Genomic DNA, 24,049 nt, shown 5'->3' with positions numbered 1-24,049 from the left:
TCAATTTGTAATCTCCTAATTGATTTTATCTCTGCTGTCCAAACTAGTTTGGAGTTATTTCCAAACCTAAATTAACAGGATTAAAATGACTGAGAGGAGGGACAGTGCAAAATTCAAGTGTAGGTTTCTGGTGAGAATGGTGCAGAAGACATTCATCCTGTTTGCCCAGAAGCTAAGGGAACAGGGTGTAGCTATAAGTCTATTAATTATGTGAGACAAGCACAGTTTTATACTTTTGCCCTGATATTGCTAATTGGCATCAGAAAGTTTTTAAATCTGCCACTTTCTAATAAGGCAGTTTTTCTAACCAATGGAGGATCCAGACAAGCATCCGAGTAAAATAAGGCAGCAACAATGCCCTCTTGGATGCACATGGAGGCCATGAAGTTTTCTCTACAGTGCAAGATTTAAGATCATTTGCCCTGATGAGCTACTACTCCAAAACATGATGCATACCCTAATGAATGCCCTAAAAATGTAGACCCCTGTAGTGAATAGATTCTTCATTTAAACAAGTTTGGGTCACCAGGTTGTACGAACAAAAGACAAGATAACACATCTCACTGGTGTATTTTGGTCCTCATCTGGCTCCACGTTGTCTTTCTCATAGTTCATCAGGTTGTCCTATGCAGTCTGACCACAGAGTCTGACGTGTAACCTGGAAATGAACCGCAGAGAATCCACACACCACTCGCCTAAACATGCATCAAAACGAGAATCAAACACACAGGCTAACTACAGATTTGGGTTATGTAAACAGAATAAGAAGTTATGAATGACTGACAAACACTAACGCAAGTGCCCTCCTGCAGGTAGACTAGCCCAAGAGTTTCTCAACCTGTAACAACAATCCCGAGTGGATAGTTGACAACTTTGTCTAATTCCATTTTTGCAATGTTATAAAGACTCGTGAATGGGCAAAGCTTAATAACACTTCAGCAGCACAGGTTACATGCATCGTCAGCCTCAGCTCCAGTCACATGATCAGTCAGCTGGTCTTCAGCACATCCGCCTGACCCGCAACTGTTTACAAATCAGCAGACAGTCCGACAGAGCAGAATGAGGAGTCCTGCGTGATCTGAACAGGTACCTGAAACCACACTGAGAGCCAGCAGCGGCGTTGCAAACCCCTCTACATCACTGCTAACACATCAGCCTGTGTGTGTGTGTGTGTGTTTGTATGAATGTGTGTGATTGCAGCTTGTGTCGTGTGTTGCAGCAGCAGTCTTGTGTGTCGGAAGTAAAGACAGGCCCGTGTATCGACTCGGTTAACAACTTGCTAACAGCCAGGCTAGCAAAAACACGATACCTACCTGCTTCATGTCGCCTGTGGTTAATTCAGTCAACCTCGGCAGCTAAAGTGCACACCTGTGCGTTTATTTCGCCTGTTCAGCCTTTCAGTTAGCAATGCAAGCTAAATAACAAGCTAGCTTAGCCGCTGTGTGGCGTTTTGCCCTGCCTACATCGATAATCCCGCAAGCTTTCGCTGTCATTATCCAGGGTGCAGCAAACATGGACAGTGTGTGCCTTTTACTTCATGTTATAGACAAATTATCAATGCTGGCTATGAATTGTGCTTTAAAAACTCTTTCAACGTTGACTCCCACTGATATGTTTGCTAATGTAGCCAGCTGTGAACCAATTTCTTCAGTGTGACCCACCCTGCCTGTCAGACTTTGTGTTGGGCACAAACAGTCCACAGGTTTCCTCACACTCTTTCCCTGCACGTTTTGTTTGGTGGGGGAGTTTCATTTTCTCTCCACACTTCCAAGAAGCAGGTCAGTAAAAAAATATGCGTGTCAGGAAAGCACACCAGTGTCTGCAGGCTAAAAAGGAGAAAAGGGCTCCTGACTAGAGGTGTGTTTTTGTGCCTTTAAGTCTAGAAAGGAGGGAGTGAAACTGAGACAATAGTCTGCCATTGTCAGCACTCACAAGTGTAGAGAGAGGAAATAGGGACTTGGTGGGGAAGTGTCTGTGACTAACTTAACTGTTTGTTCCTGCAAATTACTGAGTATTGCCAGATATTTAAAGGTTTCTTATTAATTCTTCTTGCATCATATGTCTCTGTCTAATACAGTTGTTTCAAATGTCTGTGTGTTTTTTTTTTTTTTTTTAAATCTTGTCTCCTGAAAAAGTAAAAACAGAATGTACATGTGAGTTCAGAAGAACCCGTTGCATAACTAAGTAAGTTTTTATGCGCTTTTAAAAAATGCCTGAAAATCATCCAGTTATTCTCACAGGGAAAAAAAAGAAAGATTAGAAGAAAGTCTGAAAGGAACAGATTTTCTAGAAACAAACTGTTCTGTTTGCGTTCCTATCCTGGCATGTGACTCCTTATGGAGGCTTAGACCCCAAGGTTGACTCTATAGTCTTTGTATATACAGACAGATAACTGTCAGATTAAATTTCTCTCCATGTATTTGCCAATTGAATCAGTGAGGACTCAGCAAGTAACAGTATTTTTCCAGGGTTGAGATCCCCAGCGTGTTCTCAGCCTCTGGCGGAGCATGTGACTGCGAAGGCTCCCGGGCTCTTGCTGTGAGCTGAAGTAAAGGCATGTGAGTTTGTTTAGCTGGAGAGTAACACTTCTAACTAAACTACAGTCTGCAGCCTCATCTGTAGCTGCCAGTGTCGGCTCCTCTTGTCGCTGTTTGCAGAATCCTGTTTAAATATTCATCCATCTAAACAGCCCATATGGTGATGACTTTTTTTTTTTCCTGCATCTAATTTTCATCAAACAGCTCTGACAGTCAGTTGAAATGAGGACTAGTGTATTGGTTTCACAAACAGAAGAATTCTTCAAACTTTGGCCTTGTATGTGGAACATTTTCTCGAGCTGAAAACAAGCTTTACCTTGTTTATTTCAGAAGAGCAACAGTTTTAGTTCAGTCTGATGTCCCTGGATGGAAATCCTGCAGGCAACTTAAGCAGAACATTTAATACACTTTAATCTGGGTTTACTTTCAGAATAGTTTAGTCTTTGTGCCTTTTTAGCCAATGAGCTTCGTGCAGGCCGAAGCTCTTAGGTGTGTGTGTTCTTTTTTTTTTTTTTTTTTTGTCCATTTCAGCTTCAGCAACTTGAGCATGTGGCTTTCCAGTCGGTGCACAAATAGAAACCTGCCTCTCTGTGTTTTGAAGTAGAGATGTAATGAACATATATATGTCTGAATGTGTTAATCATGCTCTTTCCTGTGCAGCTGATCTGTGTCTCTGACATGTAAGGAATGTGATGCAGCTGCAGGGATTTGATGAAGTTGGGGGAAAACAGAGTAGTGGACTGGAGGCTGAATTTTGCTCCAAAGTGAAAGTTGAAGAAACCAGATACAGATAGTTAATTGTGGTTTTATTATTCTTTATTGTCAGAACAGGACAAACTATACTTTAACAGAGGAACATTTCACAATCATAACCACAGTGCACAGTGCTGGCAAATGCAGAGAAAAGTGATATTGCGATAATTATCTTTTTATTGCACAGGCCTGCGCACGGTTGTCTGTCATTACTTTTAGCTTTAAGAGTGTGTGTGTTGAGCTTCCCTATCATAAAATGATGCTGGATTTTCTAACTGAAGGAGAAGAAATGGTTGTGAAATCCTCATTAAATCCAACTACAGCCTCAACTTGGATTTAGCTTCACTTGCTGCAGTTGTTGTTTTAAATCTACCTCTGAACAGATGGACACAGTGTTATTTGCCTGATGATTTATTTATGCATTTCATTATGTATTGATTTGATTATTTCATGAAATATTCCTGGTTTGAATTATTGAGGTGTCTCCAGGTGCCGTGGATTAAATTATGCAAAAGCTAATTTGCCTTGATTATTATTTAGTAAAGTTAGGATGGTGGGTTTTTTTTTACATTCTACTCTGGTAAGAGTCAATGACAGTTATGCTATGATTAGCTTCAGGCTAACATGTCAAGGCCTTGAGTCTTTTACCTGCGTCCTCTTTAGTTCACTCACAACATTTCTCCTCAAAGCGTGCATGGGTTACAGTGACAGCCTTTGCAAAGTTTCGAATGGGTTTTATTTTTGGAAAGAAGGGACAAAGAGTGAGTTGTGCTTGCAGGCCTGCAGGGAAATGTCGTCCTCAGAATATCTTTTGGCACGTCGTTTGATGCAAATTTCAGTCACATTGTGAAATATCATTATCTGATAGTGAGGACTTTTATATTTTGTCGTTGCGCAGGAGAGCTGGATACGTCTTTCAAGCCAATCCTTCAAAATGAAACTTAACTATTATGGGAGATATGTATTCACAATATTGTTCTGTTCTTCCCTGTAGTTGTGGATTAGTCTGATCATTCAATGGGATAATATCCTTTTGATGAGAAAAGGGAGGAAAAGAAAACCCCTCAGTCTTAAGGAGAGCATTAGTCTTTGAGGAGAAGAACAGATGTTTCAGAAGAAAGCAGCAGCATACATTATGCATATAAAATTATTTCTGTTTTGATGCCTTGTGTAGCTGATTTATGGAGCCGTGTTCCACTCACATGGTTAATAGGTTTATGAGACGCCTTTGTGTTGTGTTTTCTTTTTTTCTTCTTTTTTTTTTTACACAATTAATAAGGCGAATGAAAACATGACGCTCTGTAGAAGCGTGTATTCTGTAGGCTTGTGTATTAGGCTAACCATATTCATAAACGTGGAAATAATCCCAAACCGGATGAAGCATGGAGGAAGAATTATTTAACCTAGATTGTGACGTCTCGCAAAGAAAGTCCAACTTTCCCTCGACTCTGAACAGCACATGCAGAAGAATTGGCTCAGGGTTTCCGTGATTATATTGATGGATTTATAAGGCATTATTGGGTCTTTTTTAAAACATCTGGGTTTTGTGTTTAGCACAACTAAGACCTGAAACCAGAGAGTGAAACAGTACATGGTCTATCTGCTGATGAATTCACTTTCAGGTTTCTGCAGCTCTGTAACTCATGGTTGGGTCTTTTAAAGAATCCAAAAATAGTAAGGAAAGAAACCACCGTTTCTTACATCCCTCAGCAATGAGTCTTCTGACTGGTTGTTCCATTCAACCAACAGTCGAAAAACACAAAGATATTCATATTGAAATGATTCAAAAACCAGATAAGCTGAGGAGCAGGAGCAGCAGTGTTTCGCTTGATTACCAACCTAAAGATAAATTGGTCTTCAGAATTGTTGCAAGATACATTTCCAGATGAGACTGTAAAATGATGACACACTGCTCACATACTAGTAACTGTAAAGCTTTCTTTCTTTTTTTACACAGGGCAAAGTATTATTGCTGCTGTAAGCTAACTTCTTTATTGACACTATAACCAGTCCTGGCCCCCTCAATGGACTGCAGCCTGTTTGAAACGCTCGGAAATCTCGTTGGCCGTCAATAGCTGCTGTAACTATTATCAGTGTGACAACAAGAGATTCTGACTGCTCACACCAACATACTGCTCTGTGAGCGACTTTAATTCTCTTTAAGGTTAATTATGGTGTTCATTTGATCAGTTCAGATTATTCATCATCACTGCTCACCGAATCTGCTCATGTAACATCTTGACACGAGGGCCCTGACCGACTACTTACACGATTACACCATTTCAAGCAATATGTTGATTCTTTTCTCATTGATCGCTCACTCTTTGATCTGGAAACAAGCACTGGAAAGTGTCTTTTTTTAATTTATTTCCTGGGATGCAGGGCGCTTACATGTCTCCTGCATATCTTAAACTCAACAGTATTTACGCTTTACAATGTAACAGGAAGAAAAGCATCAAAAGTTCTAATTTCTGGCGCTGTAACCGGAAGAAAATGGCCCTTTAGTTTAAAAATTGACAGACAAATAATCCACTATCTACAGATTGTTATTAATCATTAAGATGAGATCAACTATTTGATCCTACTCCGAGGACAGTCACTTGTGACAACAGTATAAGAGTCAAACTACAGAAGAAGAATGACTATGTTATATAGTAATTGTAGATAATGTGAATTAAAAAACCTCCCCAGCTTGTTATTGCTTGTGTATTCATCAGTCTTGCAGTAGTAGATTTGTATAATTTGGAGATTAGTTCTGACATCACACTCTGCATTGACAACAACGCAGCATGCATGGACATTGATTTTGTATATAAAGCTAATGACATGCCTAACGATAGAGATGGGACAGATCCAATACTGACGTAATTGACATAATTTGGATATCGGACTGACGCAGCCGATCCACACATTCAGACTGAACTGTGAATTCCCACATACCGTCTCCATGACGACGTTCAGACGAGATGAAACGGCTCCTTCTATGTGATGTAACAAATCCAAATCTTACACTTCAGTTTCAAATATTTAATTTGAAAACCTTACAGTTGTTGCTGCTTCCTGTTTGTATGTGAAGCCTGCAATGAATTTATTTAGAGTGATTTCGATTTTGATGCATTTCTTTATAAATATTATGTTTTTCTCTTTCAGTAAAAAAAATGTAACTCCGGGTTTACTACAGCATTGTGTAGCCTTGACTCAGTACCTGTATCGGTACATTTGTATCAGAATCAGATCTGAACTGAATAAAGTGGATCTGTGCGTCTCTAACATAATAACAGAAGCTTCATATCTACATTGTCATATCTCTCCCTGTGGATCATGTCATTACATTTTGCAGCACGATGCTCACAAACTTTGTTTTATTAGCCTGACGAAGTTCCTGAAACTGTAACGGCTCCTTTATCACTTCAAAGAGAGGGTTATCAGCATCATATCGATGTGCGATGTGAAGCCCTAAAGTGACATTATAAAATGAATGCAGAAATTGGCTTATTTAATGACATCATGAGAATCACTGTTATTTTATGACAGAGAAGCATAGTTTGGTGTACGCAAAAGCAGAATAAACGGCAACTTCTGTTCATTACCCAATGCAAAGAAGCAGTGTTAGCACCTTTTTATTCATGTATAATCACTTCTAAATGTGTTTGATGTTGGAGTATTATCTTCCAGGTTTTAATAAGTAAGGTATACAGGAAATCAGAATTTAAAGCTTTAAATTCTATACATGAGTGTAAAGTGGTCAGTGAAACTTGTACTCTCTCATATTAAAGCTTCACTGTGTTGAGATGCGTCCGAGTTGCATCGTAAATGTCCAGTGGATGTACTGTATGTAATGTGAATCAGTTGTTCTTTTCTGCTGCTGGTTTCTTTTTTCCCCGCCAAAATATGTGTTCCTTTTATAACAATGTCTATTTTTTTTTTTTTTGGCCTTCTTCAGAACCATGCTCTTTATTTCCCCGTGCACTGAAGGTGTTTACTTTCATTATTGTCTTTTCTTCTTACAGAGTCGTCTTTTTTTTTTCTTCTGAGTCGTGGCTGAGGAGAATCACAAGACTGTGACAGTAAGTCCTGACATTAAACAGTCCATGCGTGTGAAATGCAAGCAGAGAAAACTTTAAGACAGATTGAACGTGCAACCCTTCATGAAAAGGTTAAAGTTAGTGAGAGTAGAAAACATGTGCTCGAGAAGACTCAGGCAGAGAGGAGATGCATGTCAGCACAAGCTCCGATCAAAGTACAGCCTCTCTATCACGAAGACGTCAGGCGCAACACAACACAACTGACCCCCAAGTTTGATTGTAACTGCATTTATCTCAGGCTAATGTGCTAGCTGTTCTCTTGTACCAACATGTGATATTTGTTTTTTGTTTTGTTGTTTTTCTATTTGAATTCTCTCCTGTCTCCGCTTTCACTCGCTGCAGGTCCGGTTGGGTCGTGGTCATGCAGCACCCAAATTTCGAGACCCGCCACCCTCTCCAGACAGACGAGCAGCAGGAGACGGGCTTAGACCCGCTCAATAATTTCAACAAGAACCAAAATAGTACGTCAACTCTGATTTTTGACAGTCAAACCAAGCTACTCATTCCATTTTATCAATCCGTCACCACAGCAAACTCCTATATGAATTCATGAGTTTGATGTATTACCATGCAGACCTCCTGCTCATCTTAAATTTAAATATTTTTAGACGACCACTTTCTTCGTGTTTCAAGTCAATAACTGCTGTTTTTTAATCTATCTTAATTCATTAGCTGAGGGACTTTTGTTTGCGCTCTTTTTGCTGGACCTCCACATATTATTGAGCTCCCAGTAAAAACCTGACACTGATGAACTCTAAGGGGTCATAATAAGACTTGGTTTGTGAAGTGCTACATTGCTATGTGTACAATAATGGCTAAAAACACAAGTGCAGATATTTGACTGACAAAATGTGAGCCGACTCGGGCTGTTCTTTGACTAATGATTCCAAAGGCCGACTTTTAGGGGCCATTCTTATTTTAGCCTCAAGTTGGCTGCAAGCTCTCAATAAATCATTGAAGCAACTAATAGCTGTTCCTCCTTCAGAAGGCCCTTTCCCAGAGTGATGTTCTTCTACTCTCAAAGGAAATGATGTGATGATCCTGACCAGCAATCGAGTCGTAGAGCAGAAAAGAGATTCACAATACCTTGAAGTTCTTTTTCTCAGCAGATAATAAAGAATACATTTGGATCTCACCATGAAGTGTGAGTCACGGAGGTGTCTGGCGACGCCCCCCAGGCTGAGGGTGTTTTTTTTTTTTTTCCTGTTATGTTTACGTGAGAGGGAGTGAGAGAATATGTCGTAAGGGGTTGGCATGTTGTGGTGCTGATGAATATTCATGCTGAGCGTCCCTGTGGAATGATCCACTCATGTAACTAATGTTGATAGACAGCTCTCCGTCTTGAGTGCATGTTCACCTGCAGGCCAAATTAGACTTATTACCTCCATTAAAGACAAAAAGACGAACGGTGCTACACTCTCCCCTTCATCACTTTCCCTGCCTCTGGCCCTTTTCTTGATGGACTGCACGGAAAGAAGCATAAGCCCTAAAAATAACCCATGGGTCATTTGGAACCAGTTCAACGGCTAGTTCTCTCAAAGTGGTCGTCAAAGGTTTTTGTTTATGGTTAAAAATGATCTCTTTCTAGTTTTTGTCTGTTTACATCGCCCCCTGGTGGCTGTGTTTGCATCTTTTAACAGGAGGATCTCTTGATGGAAGCACTTTCTCACAGCCTCAGTCCACCTTCCTCTCATACAGGTGAGTGTTTCCAGCACTTGTGTGTGTGTGTGTGTACACCATAAAGTCTTGGCCCAGCTTTTCCTGCTCCAGCCTACTGGTACACCGCTGGGTGACACATTAGATGGAGCACCGTGCCCAATTTAGGTTGAGAAGCTCATAAATCTCTTCGTCCTCTATGCAGGAAAGAATGGGATGACTTGTTCCTCAACAGTAATTACCTGGCCCGGATCCGGCAGGCAGGCATCAACGGTCGACTGAGGAGCAGCCGCTTTCGGAGCGTGTGCTGGAAGGTATCTTGCCAAATGGAACAAGCACTTCTATCGAATTTGATTAAAATGGCTTTGGCAATTTCCCTACTGCTGAACAAGATGCAGTTCTGGCAGCACGCAGAGCTTCTTTTGATGGAGTTTGAAAGTGTGAATTTTCTGCATGTTTGTGACTTCTGTGAGGGAGGGTCTTTTGAGGTAGCCTTTACACTAACCTGTGTCCTGTCTGCCTTCAGTTATATCTGGAGGCTCTTCCAGAAGATAAGGGTCAGTGGATCAACAAGACCAAGGAGCTCCGAGCCCAGTATGAAAAGATCAAGGAGACGGTGAGAGCGCCTCCATGTGGCACATTTTGTCAGCATGATGACAAAAAAGGGTCAGGAGCTTTTAATGTTTCTGGAGGAGGTTGTGAAGAGTTAGCACTAAAGAACTGTCCTCCATTGTTTGTCCGAATTACTTATACAACGGGCTCACTACTAACTTTGAAACCAAATGGAACTTATAACCAATAAGCCGGCCCAGTGGCTGATGAGTGGTTGGCCTTTTAGAAGAAGAAGAAGAAGATGTACTTTATTAATCTCAATGGGGATTCTTTTGTTTTTATTAAACCTGCTACACACACATAATCCAGGAATACACACATATGCATATACAGGAACCTATGGACATGTTCTAATGGAGAGATTTCAGAGTGAAGGGGAAGCACACAAACGAGCCTCCCGAGCAGCTGGGGTTTCAGCGCCTTGCTTAAGGGCACATCGGCAACCCCTTGGAAGTGAACTGGCACCAATCCAGCAAAGAGTCCCAAGGTTCATACTTTGGGATTTGAACTGGCGACCCTCCAGTTGTCAACCCAAGACCCTACAGACTGAGCTGATCCGTGTCAGATGCTTTAATCATTTTTATAACATTTTATATGAGGAAAATGTTTCTTGGCACTTTCTTTTTTTTTCTAATCAGCACCTTCTTAATTATGCAGCACCATATTATGTAGAATGGCTACATGGTATAGATACAGAGCATGGACCAGTTTATAGTGAAGGAAAGTTAAGTCGCACTATGGTTATGCATTTCTTGAAGTGAAACCCTTTCACAATTGATTGATCACAAACTGATCTGTCCCAAAATCTCACTGACACACGTGTTTGTTTCTTTGTCACAGCACATCACTAACCCCCGTAAGGCTGCAGGCCAGCAGGACCTGGTGGTCAACAATCCACTGTCCCAGGATGAAGGGGTGAGTGAGTGAGTGTGTGTGTGTGTGTAGTGTGTCCATGCCTTCACAAGTCTTATGTTTCATATCTGCTTGGAACATGTGAGCTTGAACAAAATCCCTCCAGACTATCTATTCATTATTCAAGGACTGTTTCACTGATTCCTGATGTTTCAATGATTATGAATTTGTTGGGTTTATTTTAATGATAAGGTGATAAATTAAAGAAAGTCCTTGAAAAATATTGAAAAACGTATTCAAATTTTCCGTTTATTTCTTTGCTACTTTACAACATACCTGTAGATTGTGATTGGTGGATTACGTGTGGCTTTGACAATGCGTGAGAGGTAACACCAGCTTTTGTTTTGGTGATCTAGATAAGTTTACATATTGTTTAATTATATTTCCTGGAAAAGAACGTGTAATCTGGTACTAATTATACTGCTGAGAAAATAGAGACAGCACCCTTTGGTACACCTCCTGTTAATACGTTCATTTCTAGTTTGCAAGTCTTGTAGTTTGTACACAGCAGCTTAGAACAAAGTGCAGTATGTCTACCAACTCAAATATAATTCAACATGCACTTTAAAAAGTTTCCAGTAATAGATGAGTTTATTTACTTCAGATAAAAGGCGTCGTCTCTTCAGGAAATCAAATTTCAACACACAACAAAGTCAATCTGATTAACAAAACTTCCTCTTTTTTATCTGCTTCCTTTTTTTCATTTACAACTTGTTTTTTTCTTATATTGCTTTCTGTTATCTTCATACTCATAGATAAATTATTTATTTTTTCCTCATTTACAGGGGATAATTTCACACATTCTGTACACTATCAGTGCACCCACTTAATACAAGGACTTTCAATAAACTTATGAGGCGTTTTCCTTCAAGAATTACATATCAGTCATTACAGGCCTTAGAATGTATAAACAAATGGACAGCATGCCTCAGCCTCTTCCCGTTGAACATGATGAAGCCAGAATATTTCTCGAACAGGGGTTTGCTACTGTTTAAATATTTTTGGGCAGATTTTTGTCGCTATATAATGACGTACTTGTACACCCCGATGAAGGCTGTGATGAGCTGAAACCAAGCGCAAACCTCCAGTCTTTAAAAATGAAGCCAATGCTTCATTTTGTAAGCTCTGTCTTGTGTTTTTGTCCAGAGCCTGTGGAACAAGTTCTTCCAAGATAAAGAGCTAAAGGGGATGATCAAACAGGATGTGTTGAGAACGTGAGTGTTGTCCTTCTGTCTATTTACTGTATTTGTAAAGGAAACACCTATTGTACACATGAAGTAAACCCCCTCCTCTTTTTTTTTTTTTTTTTTCTTATCTTTTTCGCTGAAGGTTCCCTGAGATCCGTTACTTCCAGGACGAGGACGTGAGGTCCAAGCTGACGGACATCCTCTTCTGTTATGCCCGAGAAAATGAACAGTTACTGTATAAACAGGTAGGACTCGCACACCGACCCAACAGCCCCCATTCCCTGAGCTGAAAAGTCAGTCACACTCTTGATTTTTCTTAATTAAAGGTTGTCTAAAATACGACTTTTCAAGTCTCAGATTTGGTTTTCTCACTGAGCTATTGTGTCTGTCAGGAGGTCCTTCATGTAAATAGTGAGCTTAAACAAAAGAACAAGACGCCGTTGTAACCCAATCATTATCAGAGTCTGTAACAGGTGCCAGGGAATAAATAGATGACCAGTACGGCGCCTATTGTTGCAAAGTGGAAGTGACACGCGGCCAGGCAGTGGCTAACAATATCTAAATTAGACCTGCCATCACAGATTAGGTACCTCGTGGATCACCATTAAAAAAGAAAAAAAAAAAGGCTGACCACAAATGAACCATAATTCATCTCCCCTCCACCTCCGTCTTTTCACCTCTGTCTGCAGGGAATGCACGAGCTGCTGGCTCCCATTGTGTTTGTGCTGCACTGTGACCACCAAGCCTTCCAGCACGCCAGCGAGACAGCCAGCCCCAGGTCAGGCTTTCATAACTCTGAAACCCTCTCGTAGCCGCTTAAGTAGCCAGAAACACCTTTTTAAACCTGCCTGTGCTTAAGGGGCCTATGCTCTAGAAAGAGGCCAGAATATTTCAATCTTTTGTTTGCAGAAAGATTATTTCATTCTTTTTCTTTTCCCACAGCGAGGAGATGAAGTGTCTGTTGAACCCAGAGTACCTCGAGCACGATGCCTAGTGAGTACACATGTGATATAAAAAACCACAAACAAATGTTCATATTGAGAAGTTTCATTACTTTGAATAAAAAGTACTGTATGTCTGCATTTTGTTTGCTCATTATGTATCTCTCTCTGCCACACACACACACACACACACACACGTACGTCTGGCTACAGTGCCTTGTTCTCGCAGCTGATGGAGACAGCAGAGCCGTGGTTCTCCAGCTACGAGAGGGAAGTGAGGAAGGTCAGTTTAATCTGAGGAACTGTTTTTAACCCTCTAAGATTTCAGTTCTGCTCTGTGTGACGACACCCCTGTTTAACATGGGTAACAGAAAGTAAAAAGAAATGCTGCCTCCTTTAAGCAGCTGCTTCGAAAAACACAAGCAAAGAGTAACTGGTTTATCTGATTATAGTGCAGACAAAATACTCAGTCTTCATCATAAAGAAGCCAGTCAAAAATATTTCCAATTGAGATCAGATTCCTGTTACACCCAATGCAAGCAGCACTCGACTATGAGTTGATCTAATGTTAGAAGTTGCAGTGTTGCCTTTAGCCCTCCATCTAACAGCTCGTTGTGATGGCTGCATCGTGCTGTGTCACTTTCTTTAATATTCAAAGCTGATTCTCTGTCAATAGAAGAGGACCAGTGGATTGTTTTATTAATGCATTTTAAATAAATGATTGACTTTGTTTCCTGCCTCACAATACCCTCTGTATTTGCTCTGTGGATGCTGTTGGGTTTACGTGAGCAGTAACTTTATAAATCTCTACAGTTGTGTCTCTGGTAGAGTCAACATAGACATGCATTCATTGCCCCTCAGATAGTCACATCTCATGAATTATGGAGGCTTTCTTTACAACTTTGTTCCTGTGTAAGGTGTGATAGGGAAATATAACAGGTGCTCTAAAGAAGAATGTGTGAAATGTTATTGCTAAGAACTATTATAGATCATTTTACTTTGAGAGCAACGAACTGTTTATTATATTATAATAGAAAGAAAACATCTGTATGCTATATCTCAGTTTATATACAGTTTATTAAAATCAACCCATCATTTGTTTTCATCATTTGGGAGCCAAAAGTTTCAATGACCTTCCAAGATTATTTTACTGGTCAGGACTTTCTCCTTTACTTTCCTTGGTTTTTTACATGTTTTCTAAAATTTCCAACACCAAATAATTGCAGGAATAAGAAGTTAATGAGACCAGCATGAGAATGTTGCATTAACAGTCCTAACTACTAGACAGTTAATCTTTTTTCAGACTTGAGACAGTTTTTTTGCCAGTTCTCAGAAGTTGCCAGTTTTGCAGTCTTGCCATGCTTCTTGTTCATGTTAATATAACGATGATGCTGATCATGTAGTGATCTGTTGTTCCAGGGTAAGGAGGAGATGTTGACCAGCATCCCATTTGCCCGGCCCCAGGACTCGGGGCCGTCTGTTGCCATAGTGACCAAAGTCAACCGCATCCAGGACCAGCTGGTGAAGAAGCACGATGTTGAGCTGCATATGCACGTCAACCGGCTGGAGATCGCCCCGCAGATCTACGGCATGTCAGTGTTTACGCCTTCAGTTAACTCCGTCTGATCATATTTTAGGACTTGGCACAGTACACAAAACTGTTACCCTTGTGTCTCTGTGTCTTTTTGTGTGTCTGTGCTGCAGCCGGTGGGTACGTCTGCTTTTCGGCCGTGAGTTTCCGCTGCAGGACCTGCTGGTGGTTTGGGACGCCCTGTTCGCTGACAGCATCACTCTGGACCTGGTGGACTACATCTTCGTGGCCATGCTGCTCTACATTCGAGACGCCTGTACGCTCCATTGATTACTGAAATAATCCAATATGTTGTCTTTGCAGCATTTCATTTCATAAAGAAAACCTAAATGGAAGAATGTGATTTACTCCACCTCATTTAATCAGGTGGCGTCGTATTGATTTAAATAGACAGCAGCAGATCTTTGCTGCAGCACGGGGGGTGAAGTATAATGTCCATAAACATCATCCTAGTGTCTTTAGTGAGCCATTGAATACCTGTTGCTAAAGAACTGACATAAAACAACCAAATGCAGATAGTCATGGCATCTCAGAGCATAGGAAGACTCCTTTTTATTTTCTTCAAATATTTATTTTTGGGCGTTTTCGTCTCATTGGGTAGAGAGAGAGTGGGGAATGACATGCTGGAAAGAAGCCACAGGTCGGATTTGATCCTGGGCTGCGCACTTCCACATCCATTGGGGCACGCGCTCTAACCACTGCGCCACCAGCGCCCCAGGAAGACTCCTTTTGAGAGGAAAACTTAGATGCAGTCTTTGGAAATTGTAAATACTGAACAAAAAAGAACTCTGACTCAGCTGTTCTGTAGCAATGATGAGGTGCTCCAGCTTAATGTCCCTCAAACAAAGGGGATGCTGTTCATCATAGAGGTATGATTTGTTAAGGGATGCAGTCTGTAGAAATGTAAGAATTGATGGGAGCCCCTGGAGAAAATCATTTTGGACACACTTGGTTTCACGCCGGATGAAAAGAGTCGATTCAGCATGGTTAAGCCACAGACAGAGTGCTCCCCGAGTTTAGTTTTCAGAGGTTTTTCAGACTGCAAATGTAATTGCACTATACTTGAATGGATTCTGATGTTGTTGATTTATTGAACTGAATAACTAACACTGCATTTGTTGTCGCGTTTTCAGTGATTGCCAGTAACTTCCAGACCTGTCTGGGCCTGCTAATGCACTACCCACCATTAGGAGACATCAACTCCCTGCTGCAGAAGGCTCTTTTCCTACGAGATCCCAAAGTAAGCAAACAGCCACACTTCCATCACTACTCTAAATGTATCTTGGTTATTGTTTCTGTAATGTCTGTGTTATTCTTCAGTCACCTTCTAAAGACTCAATATGAAGCACTTTAGTTTGGCCTGACACAAGTCACAAATTTAAATAGAAATAAAATGAGAAATATTGCACATAAAAAGGATTTTTCCTAGAGCATGAATATTTTGGCTGAATGTGTGTCTATAATTTAGTCCTATTAGCAGAGACCACAAGTATTTCCCTAAGTTTCTGCAGAGTAAGTATCAGGTGTAAGTAAGTATGGATTTTCAGAAGTGAAAAAAGCAAAGGCTAAAGTCCTGAACCAGCCACACAGATTAAACCAAAAAAGAGCTTGTTGCTTGTAAAAAAACAAAAAAAAGAGGTGTTAAAGTAGTTATGTTTCAGATCCTCACACTTCAGTGGTTACACATTAGTGATTTAAATGCAATTACTGTGAACACACAAGGCCCAGGTGCAGTCAGTGAACCAGTTCATTCAGTAAATGATGAAGAGGTTAAAGTAGCACAGATATAAACCGATTGAACATGTACAAATAAACAAAAAGCCTTTTTTTTTTTATACCCCATGTACTGACGCACAAACTCGCAATCTGGACAGCCTCACATCAGTATTTTACCCATAATGCCTCACAGATTAGATGCAAACCATGACGACCAAATGAGAAGTAACAAATTCAAACAGGACATTAATGCTCAGTAGGTAAACACACTGTACTGCCTGAAGTCTGATGTGGTGATTAATCATGTGTAGTCCTTTATAAAACCTTTTTAGCTCGTATCAGTTGGAACAGCTGGCCGTAGACTGACACAGTATTAAAAAAAAAACATGGCAATGTCTAATGACAGTTCGATATTGTGTTCTCAATATGAAGTGCCATAAATATGCAAATATCAAAGAATGCATATAACCTATAACGCAATTATTAATTTCCTACTTACGCAATAGCTGTGATTGGAACGTGAAAAAACCTACGGCTAGCTGATTGCAATGATAACAGGCCGAGTATGAAAGCACTGCTTGTTTACATCCACAATAACGTCCCTGTTTATTGGGATACATTGACAGTTTTCCAATGAGTTTATTGTGAATGCTCATATCATGATAACAAGGACATTTCAATTCATTGTGCCCTAGTTGGATTGATACTATCTATTGTTAGGGGCATAGCATTCCTGATCTCTGATAAAAACATAACAGTTATTTGATTATGTCTAGATCGTCTTGTAATCTGACATCACAGAGCAGCATTCACTTCTGAAGATGCAAGCACCGTCTTCTGTAGTTTGGCCTTTTCAGCCTTTGTTTTGTATGCTGGTCATTTAATCTTGAAACCAGTCACAATACAAAACCTCTTTTAAAAAGCCCAGCCCACTGAGAACATCAGCTAATTTTAGTAGTTGCTCCTATTAAAAATGATGTCATTTTATGATGTCATTTCATGATGTCATGTTGTGACTGCGAGACAACTGAAGTGAAAACCAGTTGGTGACTCTTTGACGCATTCTGCCACCACAGTTAATGTGAAAATAAACTACCGGTACATTTGAAGAGTGCAAAAATATGTATCCAGGTTTAAGACGTTTAAGAGGATTGAAATAACCTGCAGCTCGCAGCATTTTTTTCCCTGTCACACACTTGTTTCATTGTTGATCCCTCCTTCCCCTCACTCACACACACACACACACACACACACACACACACACACACACACACACTCACTCATTTTCTTCCCTTTACTTTATGAAACTAGCCTTTGACATGCAGGATCTTAAACCATTCTATCTGGTGCTTTAACCTTTCTAGACACCTTACAGTCCCAGTACAAAACAATCCTCGCTCCCTGCTTTAAAGTCACTGACCCGTACACTCAAACACAACAACTTCAAACACTCCTGTCTGCTGCTCTTCTGGGACCAAAATCCAGGAAGGTACTGATCAGACTTGACAGCGTTTCCCCCAGGTGAACGTCTATGTCACACCATGTCCACATCACAGTCACACCTAGGGGAGCATCATCATAAATAACAGCGGGGCTGAGGGGGGAGCAGGATAGAACCTCGGTTGCTCATATGTACTGACTCAGAAGCATCAAAACAACGTATTTGCTTGTTTAGGTAGTCAGGCGTGCACACAGATGGGCTGAAACCTACATGTTATGAGTTGACAGGTTGTTTGTCTGACACGCACCAGATACTCTTCTACCTCTCATGTGAAAATGTGCTCAAACAAAAGTTGGATATTCTGTCTCAAAAAGATACTCAAAGATATATATATTTTTTTAGAACAATCCCCGACCTGTCAACTACCAGTTTCAGCAGAACCTGGATTACTACAAAACACGGGGGGCTGACCTGATGAACAAAACACGGTAAAACACACACACATCTTCTCATTGGAATTCAGTGTGTTATTTAAGATTTTCCACTTTTATCTCGTCAGGTTTGAGTGGAGTTTCACTTTGTTAAAGCCTCTTTTGACTGTTTTACAAAAGTTTGCAGAGTAGATGCTCAGCTCAAAAAGAAAAACAAGTATAAAAAGGTTTGTTCAGTACCTGTAAGTGTGTTCCAAGCAGTGGTACATTTAGCAAAAACTACCTCTATAACAGTGGTTACACACTTTTTGTTTTCAGCCCTGTTTTTCCTGTTTTTTCATTTGGAGTGTTTTCCAGGCATGCCATTTTAGTTTTCTTTGTATAAATGGAGAAAGTTCCCTTCAAGGTGTTACCACATGACTTGCAAATGTAATACAACAACTCAATTACACTTTCTCTATTTCTTCTCTGTCAAACCGCAGATAAGTCAAATTTCCTTCACAATAAGTAACTCAAGTAATTTATTTTGCAATCTCCAAATTATGTTTTGTAACACGCTTTGAAAAATCAGCAGAATCCTTGAACACTGAACACTTGAGAGTAACAACAACAAGCTCCTTTTTTGTATCAAGTTGTCTACACATGACTTTTTTGACCTGTCCGTATTTGCGTTCCAGAATCTATATTTTTTTAATTTTTTTTTTATATAGCTAACTTTCAAATCTGACTTCTCTTCCTCTCACTTAATGAAGGGTGCATTAATTGCCTTTGTGTTTAATCTCCTCCTAGCTCCTCCTATGCAAACCCCTGGCTGCCTCGAAATATAAAATCTAAAGACTATGAAATGTAATCTGAAAAAAGATCCACATTAAAGAAATGTCTAAAAATCTACAACTTCACTAAATGTTCTGCATGTGGGCTTGTCATCTTTCGTCATTGCTTACTTGAATGTCTCTGTAGAACTGGTTCTAGTACAAAGACGGCCCCCCTCAACATCAACAAGGTCTCCAGCAGCCTGCTCAGTTTTGGCAGGAAGCTCATCTCTCCGGCTATATCCAGCGGCTCCAGCGGCGTCTCACCCATCAACAGTGAGGTTCACTCCACCTCTTCGTCCTCCTCCTCCTTGACCGTTCCATTATCTTTGCCTGCGCCTACCTTGCCTCACCCGCTGGCTGATACCCCGTCAGGCCAAGCCCCTCCGCAGTTGCAGAGCCACACCCAGAATCAGCACTACCGCCTGCTCAAGTCCGAGAGCATGCCGGTCCACCTCAGCAAAGGTGAGCAGCAGGACACGCACACACACACACACAAAGCCACATCCATTATTGTCTTATTTGTGTGTTTATGTTTGCTGTTGTGCACCTGATCAATGAGCTGCATGTACAGATTCCCCATGAGCACAGGAATCGGTTTATAAACAGGGACAGCTTTGGGTTTGACTCTGTCGGATGTAGTTTCAGGTGCAGTGTCTCAGCTCACTACCCCAGCCCAGACTCACACTGACACACAAGGTAACTGCTACCAAGGCAACTGCTTGTGTGACACGCCCCTCCCCCTCCTGTATGTACAAGCTTGCATCGACGTTGCATGTCCGCACACGTTGTCTGTCATGGACTGATCTTGCTTCTAAATTCACTCCTAGATATCAACATATTTCAGAAACTGGGTTTAATTGTCCAAAGCATGTAATGTTTAATTCTGACCAGCAGAGGGAGATCACAGCTCTCCACATCAGAGTAAAGCTGAACGCATGAACACCATGGATGTGTTGTGGCTTCTGCTGTGTGCATTGCTATGAGCATGTGTTAAAGAGCTTGTCACTGTACATTTTGTTCTTGTTGTCCGTCTCGTTTGTAAAGGAGAAAAGCTTCTTCCATTGAGCCTAAAATAATATAAATTATATATAGTGTATAATTATTATCACTTCATGTTTAAGAAAAATAATTAATTATATTTATGTTTGTATTTAAATTATAAGAATGATGTGATAAGAGAGCAGAGGCAGGAGCTCTGATTGGCCACACCTCAGACCTCCTGCTGTGGCTCTGTGAGTTGAACCTCACTGAATTATGTGACGACATTCTGCTTAATGCATCTGTAATATAAAGTACTGAGGTTCAAATTAAAGGTAGCACAAAGTCAAAGTTGTAAATGTATAAACAGTAGACTTTTTTAGGAATAGACGGTCATGTATATTATTAAAATGACAAAAGTTAGTTTGATGTTGAATACATTTCATTTAAAAACGAATCATAACAGAAAGACAGAATAAGGACAAAGTTATTAAGAGGCGTAATCTAATGTAATTAGATGTTTTAATTATGGATTATTTATGAATCATTTTAAATGCAAATGTAATCATAACATTGTATTATTTCTTTTTGAGACCTTTCTCTTCTTTTAACTTTCTTAATCATAGTCTTATATTAAACATATATATTTATTTAAACAAATCCATGTGCTTCTTTTTAATGTCAGCTTTAAACCGCCTTACAAGGTTTTCATAGAAACGACCGCAAAAGCGCTCAGGTCAGAATCAGGTTTATAAGGAAGGAGATTTGGAATTGGTCTTAGTGTTATTTTTGCATCCTGATGTAATAAAACAGAAAATGAAAAGCAGCACTCCTATTGGCAAGAGACTTGAAGGTTTTTGTTTTTGTTCACATTCTTATTATTATGTTGTGTGTCCTCCACCTCTCCCTCCGCCTGTCCCTTCCTCAGGCCAAAGCTCACGGACTGTCAGCTCCTCTCCCAGCATAGAAAGCCTCTCGGGTGGGCGGGGTCAGTCCACCGCCTCCCCGCCTCTGCCCCCCTCCAGAGGGAGTGATGTCAGCACTTCATCTCCGCCCCTCTCCGCCACCAAGAAAGAATCTTTCTTCAACATCACTCGCTCTCGCTCCCACAGCAAGTCCATGGGCAAGAAAGAGACGGTGAGCCGGAGTGACCAGCAGTCCAATCAGATGTTTGCATTTCCACGCGTCTGTCCTTTCCACTGTTTGTCTCACTTTCTATCTTCTCTAACAGTTTGAACCTCAATCCCTCCTTTGCACATCCTGTCCATTTGTTCACCTTCTGTTTCCTAGCTCCTTTTTGATCTCCTGTGCTTTCATTCTCTTCTTGTTTTCAACAAGTGTGTTGGTGTGTGTGTGTTGGTGTGTGTTATCCACAGGAGGAGGACCTCGAAGCCCAGGTTTCATTCCTGCAGGGTCAGATCAACGACCTGGAGGCCATGAGCAAATACTGTGCCAAGATGATGAACGCTCACATCTGTGAGTACAGCAGCAGCAGGAGATGGTCAAATGTGCATGATTAAATCATCATTCACACCAAATACCAACAATACTTTACTAAATATAATACATGTACAATTTTAGTTTCTACAATAAGTTAATCAAACATTTTATTAAATAAATGAATATATGTCAATGTTTTGTTATGAAAGTATTTGCATTTACTTTTTCTTTATTTACTTGAGGTGTTTTAGTCAAAGTTTGTGCAGCACCTTGTTTCCTAAGGAAGACGTTGGTGCAGCAGAAATTTGATAATAAAATATAAATATTAGGAATGGTTGTTTTTTGTGTCTCCACAGGTAAAATCCAGGAAGTGATTCTCCAAGAAAACCTGGAAAAAGAGGACGAGGTCTTAGTGTCTCTGGCTGGACTCAAACAGGTGGGTGTGAGCACACAAATGTTTGTGTTGAGTTTTTGTCACAATACTCTCTTGACATTCCTGCCTTCTGTCTGTTTGTCTGACCCTGTCAGATCAAAGACATCCTCAAAGGGTCGCTGCGCTTCAACCAAAGCCAGCTGGAGGCGGAGGAGAACGAGGAGATCACGATCGCTGATGATCACTACACCGCCACAGCAGCAGCAGCGGCAGCCGCAGCCGCGGCCGAGGCTGCTCTGAGTGCCAACAATCACCTCAGTGACCACCAGCACAGACACGGCACGCGCGAGCGGGACTCTGACCTGGACGGGAGTGTGAGCACTGATGAAAGAGAAGAAGAAGAGCAGGCGGCGACACCACCTGATCAACAAGTCAGTCCTCGTTTAGGCTGCTTGAATAATCTTTGTTGTGTATTTGTATTAACTTAAAAACAGTTCAGACTGTTAGTTTTTCTGTTGTTTTGTGATTTTTGACTTTTGTATTCCTGTGTTTAATATCTTACACAGCTCAGACTTTATATGCAAACAAACTGTGTGTACAAATGATCCAATGTTTGGACCAGAGTTCTGTTGTTTGCAGGATTAAGTCATGTGATGCTAAAGCTCACTCCATTTGAGATTAATCAGACAGAATGATGCTGCATAATACTGCAAGTGTGTGATGAAAATATATGTTCCCTGGAGGCTGTGGATGGTTGCATGAATTAAAAAAAAAAAGCTTCAGGGCCAAACAAGATGCTTATATAATCAAATGTTAAAAACAAGTCTTCTGCAATGATTTACTTAGACTGCAGTAAGATTGTCCTACTGACGCCCTTCATGTTCTGTCCTGCACAGGTTGCATCCTCTCTCGGCTCAGAGGGTAAAAACTGGGACGACTATATCCTCGTGTCCCAGGATGGAGATCTGCAGCCTGCAGAGGCAGGAGGAAGGGAGGCAGGAGGAAGGGAGGCAGGAGGAAGGGCTGCGGCAGAGCGCACCCCTCCAATCGGACGAGGGCGCGGCATGGTGCGACTGGAACCCGAGGGCGCAGCCGGGACCTTCCACGACCCCCTCATGGCCGGACCCAACTCAGGCTCCTCCAGCCCAGATGAGGGCTCCACCCACAGCAAGGACTCAGACTTCACCATCGTGAACCCGAATGACCTTTGAGCTAGCAAATAACCTCTCCACCTCCTCTTCTTCTACCTGTTTATCTTCCCGTTCACAGGATGTGATCCTTAAAAAAACTGACTCAGAATCAGAGGGTGGAGTTTGCAGATTTTTTTCGGTGAAGCTAAAAAAAAAAAATTGCACATGTGGACTGTGACACTTCCAGTCACAAACTTATTATACTCTGTCTCTTTACCTGGCATCTGTCTGAGCTGATGCCGAATGCTTTCTCATCTAATGCCTGTCTCCTCACCATGTTGTCTCGTTATATTTAACTGTGGCACCCTGCTCCACAGAGAGAGGGTGCCAATGAACTTCTTAGCCCTTACTACACGATTACTCTGAAGAGTTGGACCTCAAAATGCATTTGTTCACAGGGGAGGACTCTCTCCCCCAGAGCTTACTGTAATGTCGGAAGTGTGTCGCTCTGTTTCTTTTGAATGTGGAGATGTGACCGTTCCTCTGCCTGTGTTATGTCTGTCTGTCTGCGTCCTTACAAGAAGATGTTTTCTGCTCAAAGGAAAGCCATCTGCTTCTCTCCCCCTCCTCAACCAGTGCCTCTGACCATTATCCTCCTCAACCAAAAAACCTGACTCTGTGATCTTATTATTTTTGTTAGTTTTTCTCTTCTTTTTTTTTTTTCAACCTTATTTTTAACCCTTTAGGCCTTTTAGTTTCCTGGATACAAATGGAATAGGTCTTTTTTTGTCTACTTTTTTGTTTTTAAATTGATTCCTATGTGGACATTTTAATGTGTTAATTCATAGTTTTTCATTCATAACTGAGTTGTTTTCGTGTCCCGTGGAAACCATGTAAAGCAGCACACACACACACACACACACACACACACACACGGAAGAATGTTCCTCTAGCTGCTCATTCAATATAATTAACTCAAGTCCAATAAAACTACATAGCTCTTGCTATATACTGAAGTTACTGTGTCTGTGTGGGGATGCTCAGCTTGTTAGTAGGACCATGAGGTTAAACTTTGGGTATGTTAAGTATCAGCTGGTGTACTACTTTATATTACATTACTGTCACAGTCAGAGATCATTGAACTTGTGACTTTTGGCCCTTCAGAAGCTGTACTGGAGCTTTCCCTTATGTTACAATGTGCTACTCAACATGTAAAGGGATCAATTTGAATGTACTTTTAAGGCAAACATGAACAAGATATCCCCTCTAATACTCAGGCAAAAAAATACCCTGTAGTACAGACACTGTATGTTAACCACTGTGTAAGGCTGCACATGCACCCTGTAGTGCTTTCAGTTCATGCTAGCATGCTAATGTGCTAAAAATGACAATGCTACGGATCTTTAATTTTGTCATGTTCAGTATTGTAGTTCAGCTAAAAAATGTGAATT

At 40.9% G+C, this 24,049-nt stretch overlaps 1 protein-coding gene across 2 annotated transcripts; it reads left to right on the top strand.

Moving 5' to 3' along the window:
- The first annotated feature begins 987 nt into the window (after nt 1-987).
- On the top strand, nt 988-23,614 carry tbc1d5 (TBC1 domain family, member 5). Of its 2 annotated transcripts, XM_065948328.1 has the most exons (23): nt 988-1,086; nt 7,301-7,357; nt 7,718-7,836; nt 9,016-9,073; nt 9,237-9,345; nt 9,558-9,647; nt 10,484-10,558; nt 11,702-11,769; nt 11,885-11,987; nt 12,432-12,520; nt 12,685-12,735; nt 12,897-12,966; nt 14,103-14,275; nt 14,388-14,530; nt 15,408-15,514; nt 17,834-17,919; nt 18,823-19,139; nt 19,317-19,373; nt 20,584-20,792; nt 21,032-21,131; nt 21,452-21,531; nt 21,624-21,899; nt 22,365-23,614. In XM_065948328.1, the coding sequence occupies exons 3-23, from the start codon at nt 7,737-7,739 to the stop codon at nt 22,677-22,679; spliced, it is 2,676 nt and encodes an 891-aa protein (XP_065804400.1). In that variant the 5' UTR covers nt 988-1,086; nt 7,301-7,357; nt 7,718-7,736; the 3' UTR covers nt 22,680-23,614. The 2 variants fall into 2 exon arrangements, with proteins under 2 accessions (XP_065804400.1, XP_065804401.1); XM_065948329.1 differs by lacking the exon at nt 19,317-19,373.
- The last annotated feature ends 435 nt before the right edge of the window (nt 23,615-24,049 follow it).

Source organism: Labrus bergylta, chromosome 19 (genome assembly GCF_963930695.1).
Source record: "Labrus bergylta chromosome 19, fLabBer1.1, whole genome shotgun sequence".
Classification (NCBI taxonomy): Eukaryota; Metazoa; Chordata; class Actinopteri; order Labriformes; family Labridae; genus Labrus; species Labrus bergylta.
Note: the sequence above shows the minus strand (reverse complement) of the source record. Positions and strands in the feature narration are given on the sequence as shown.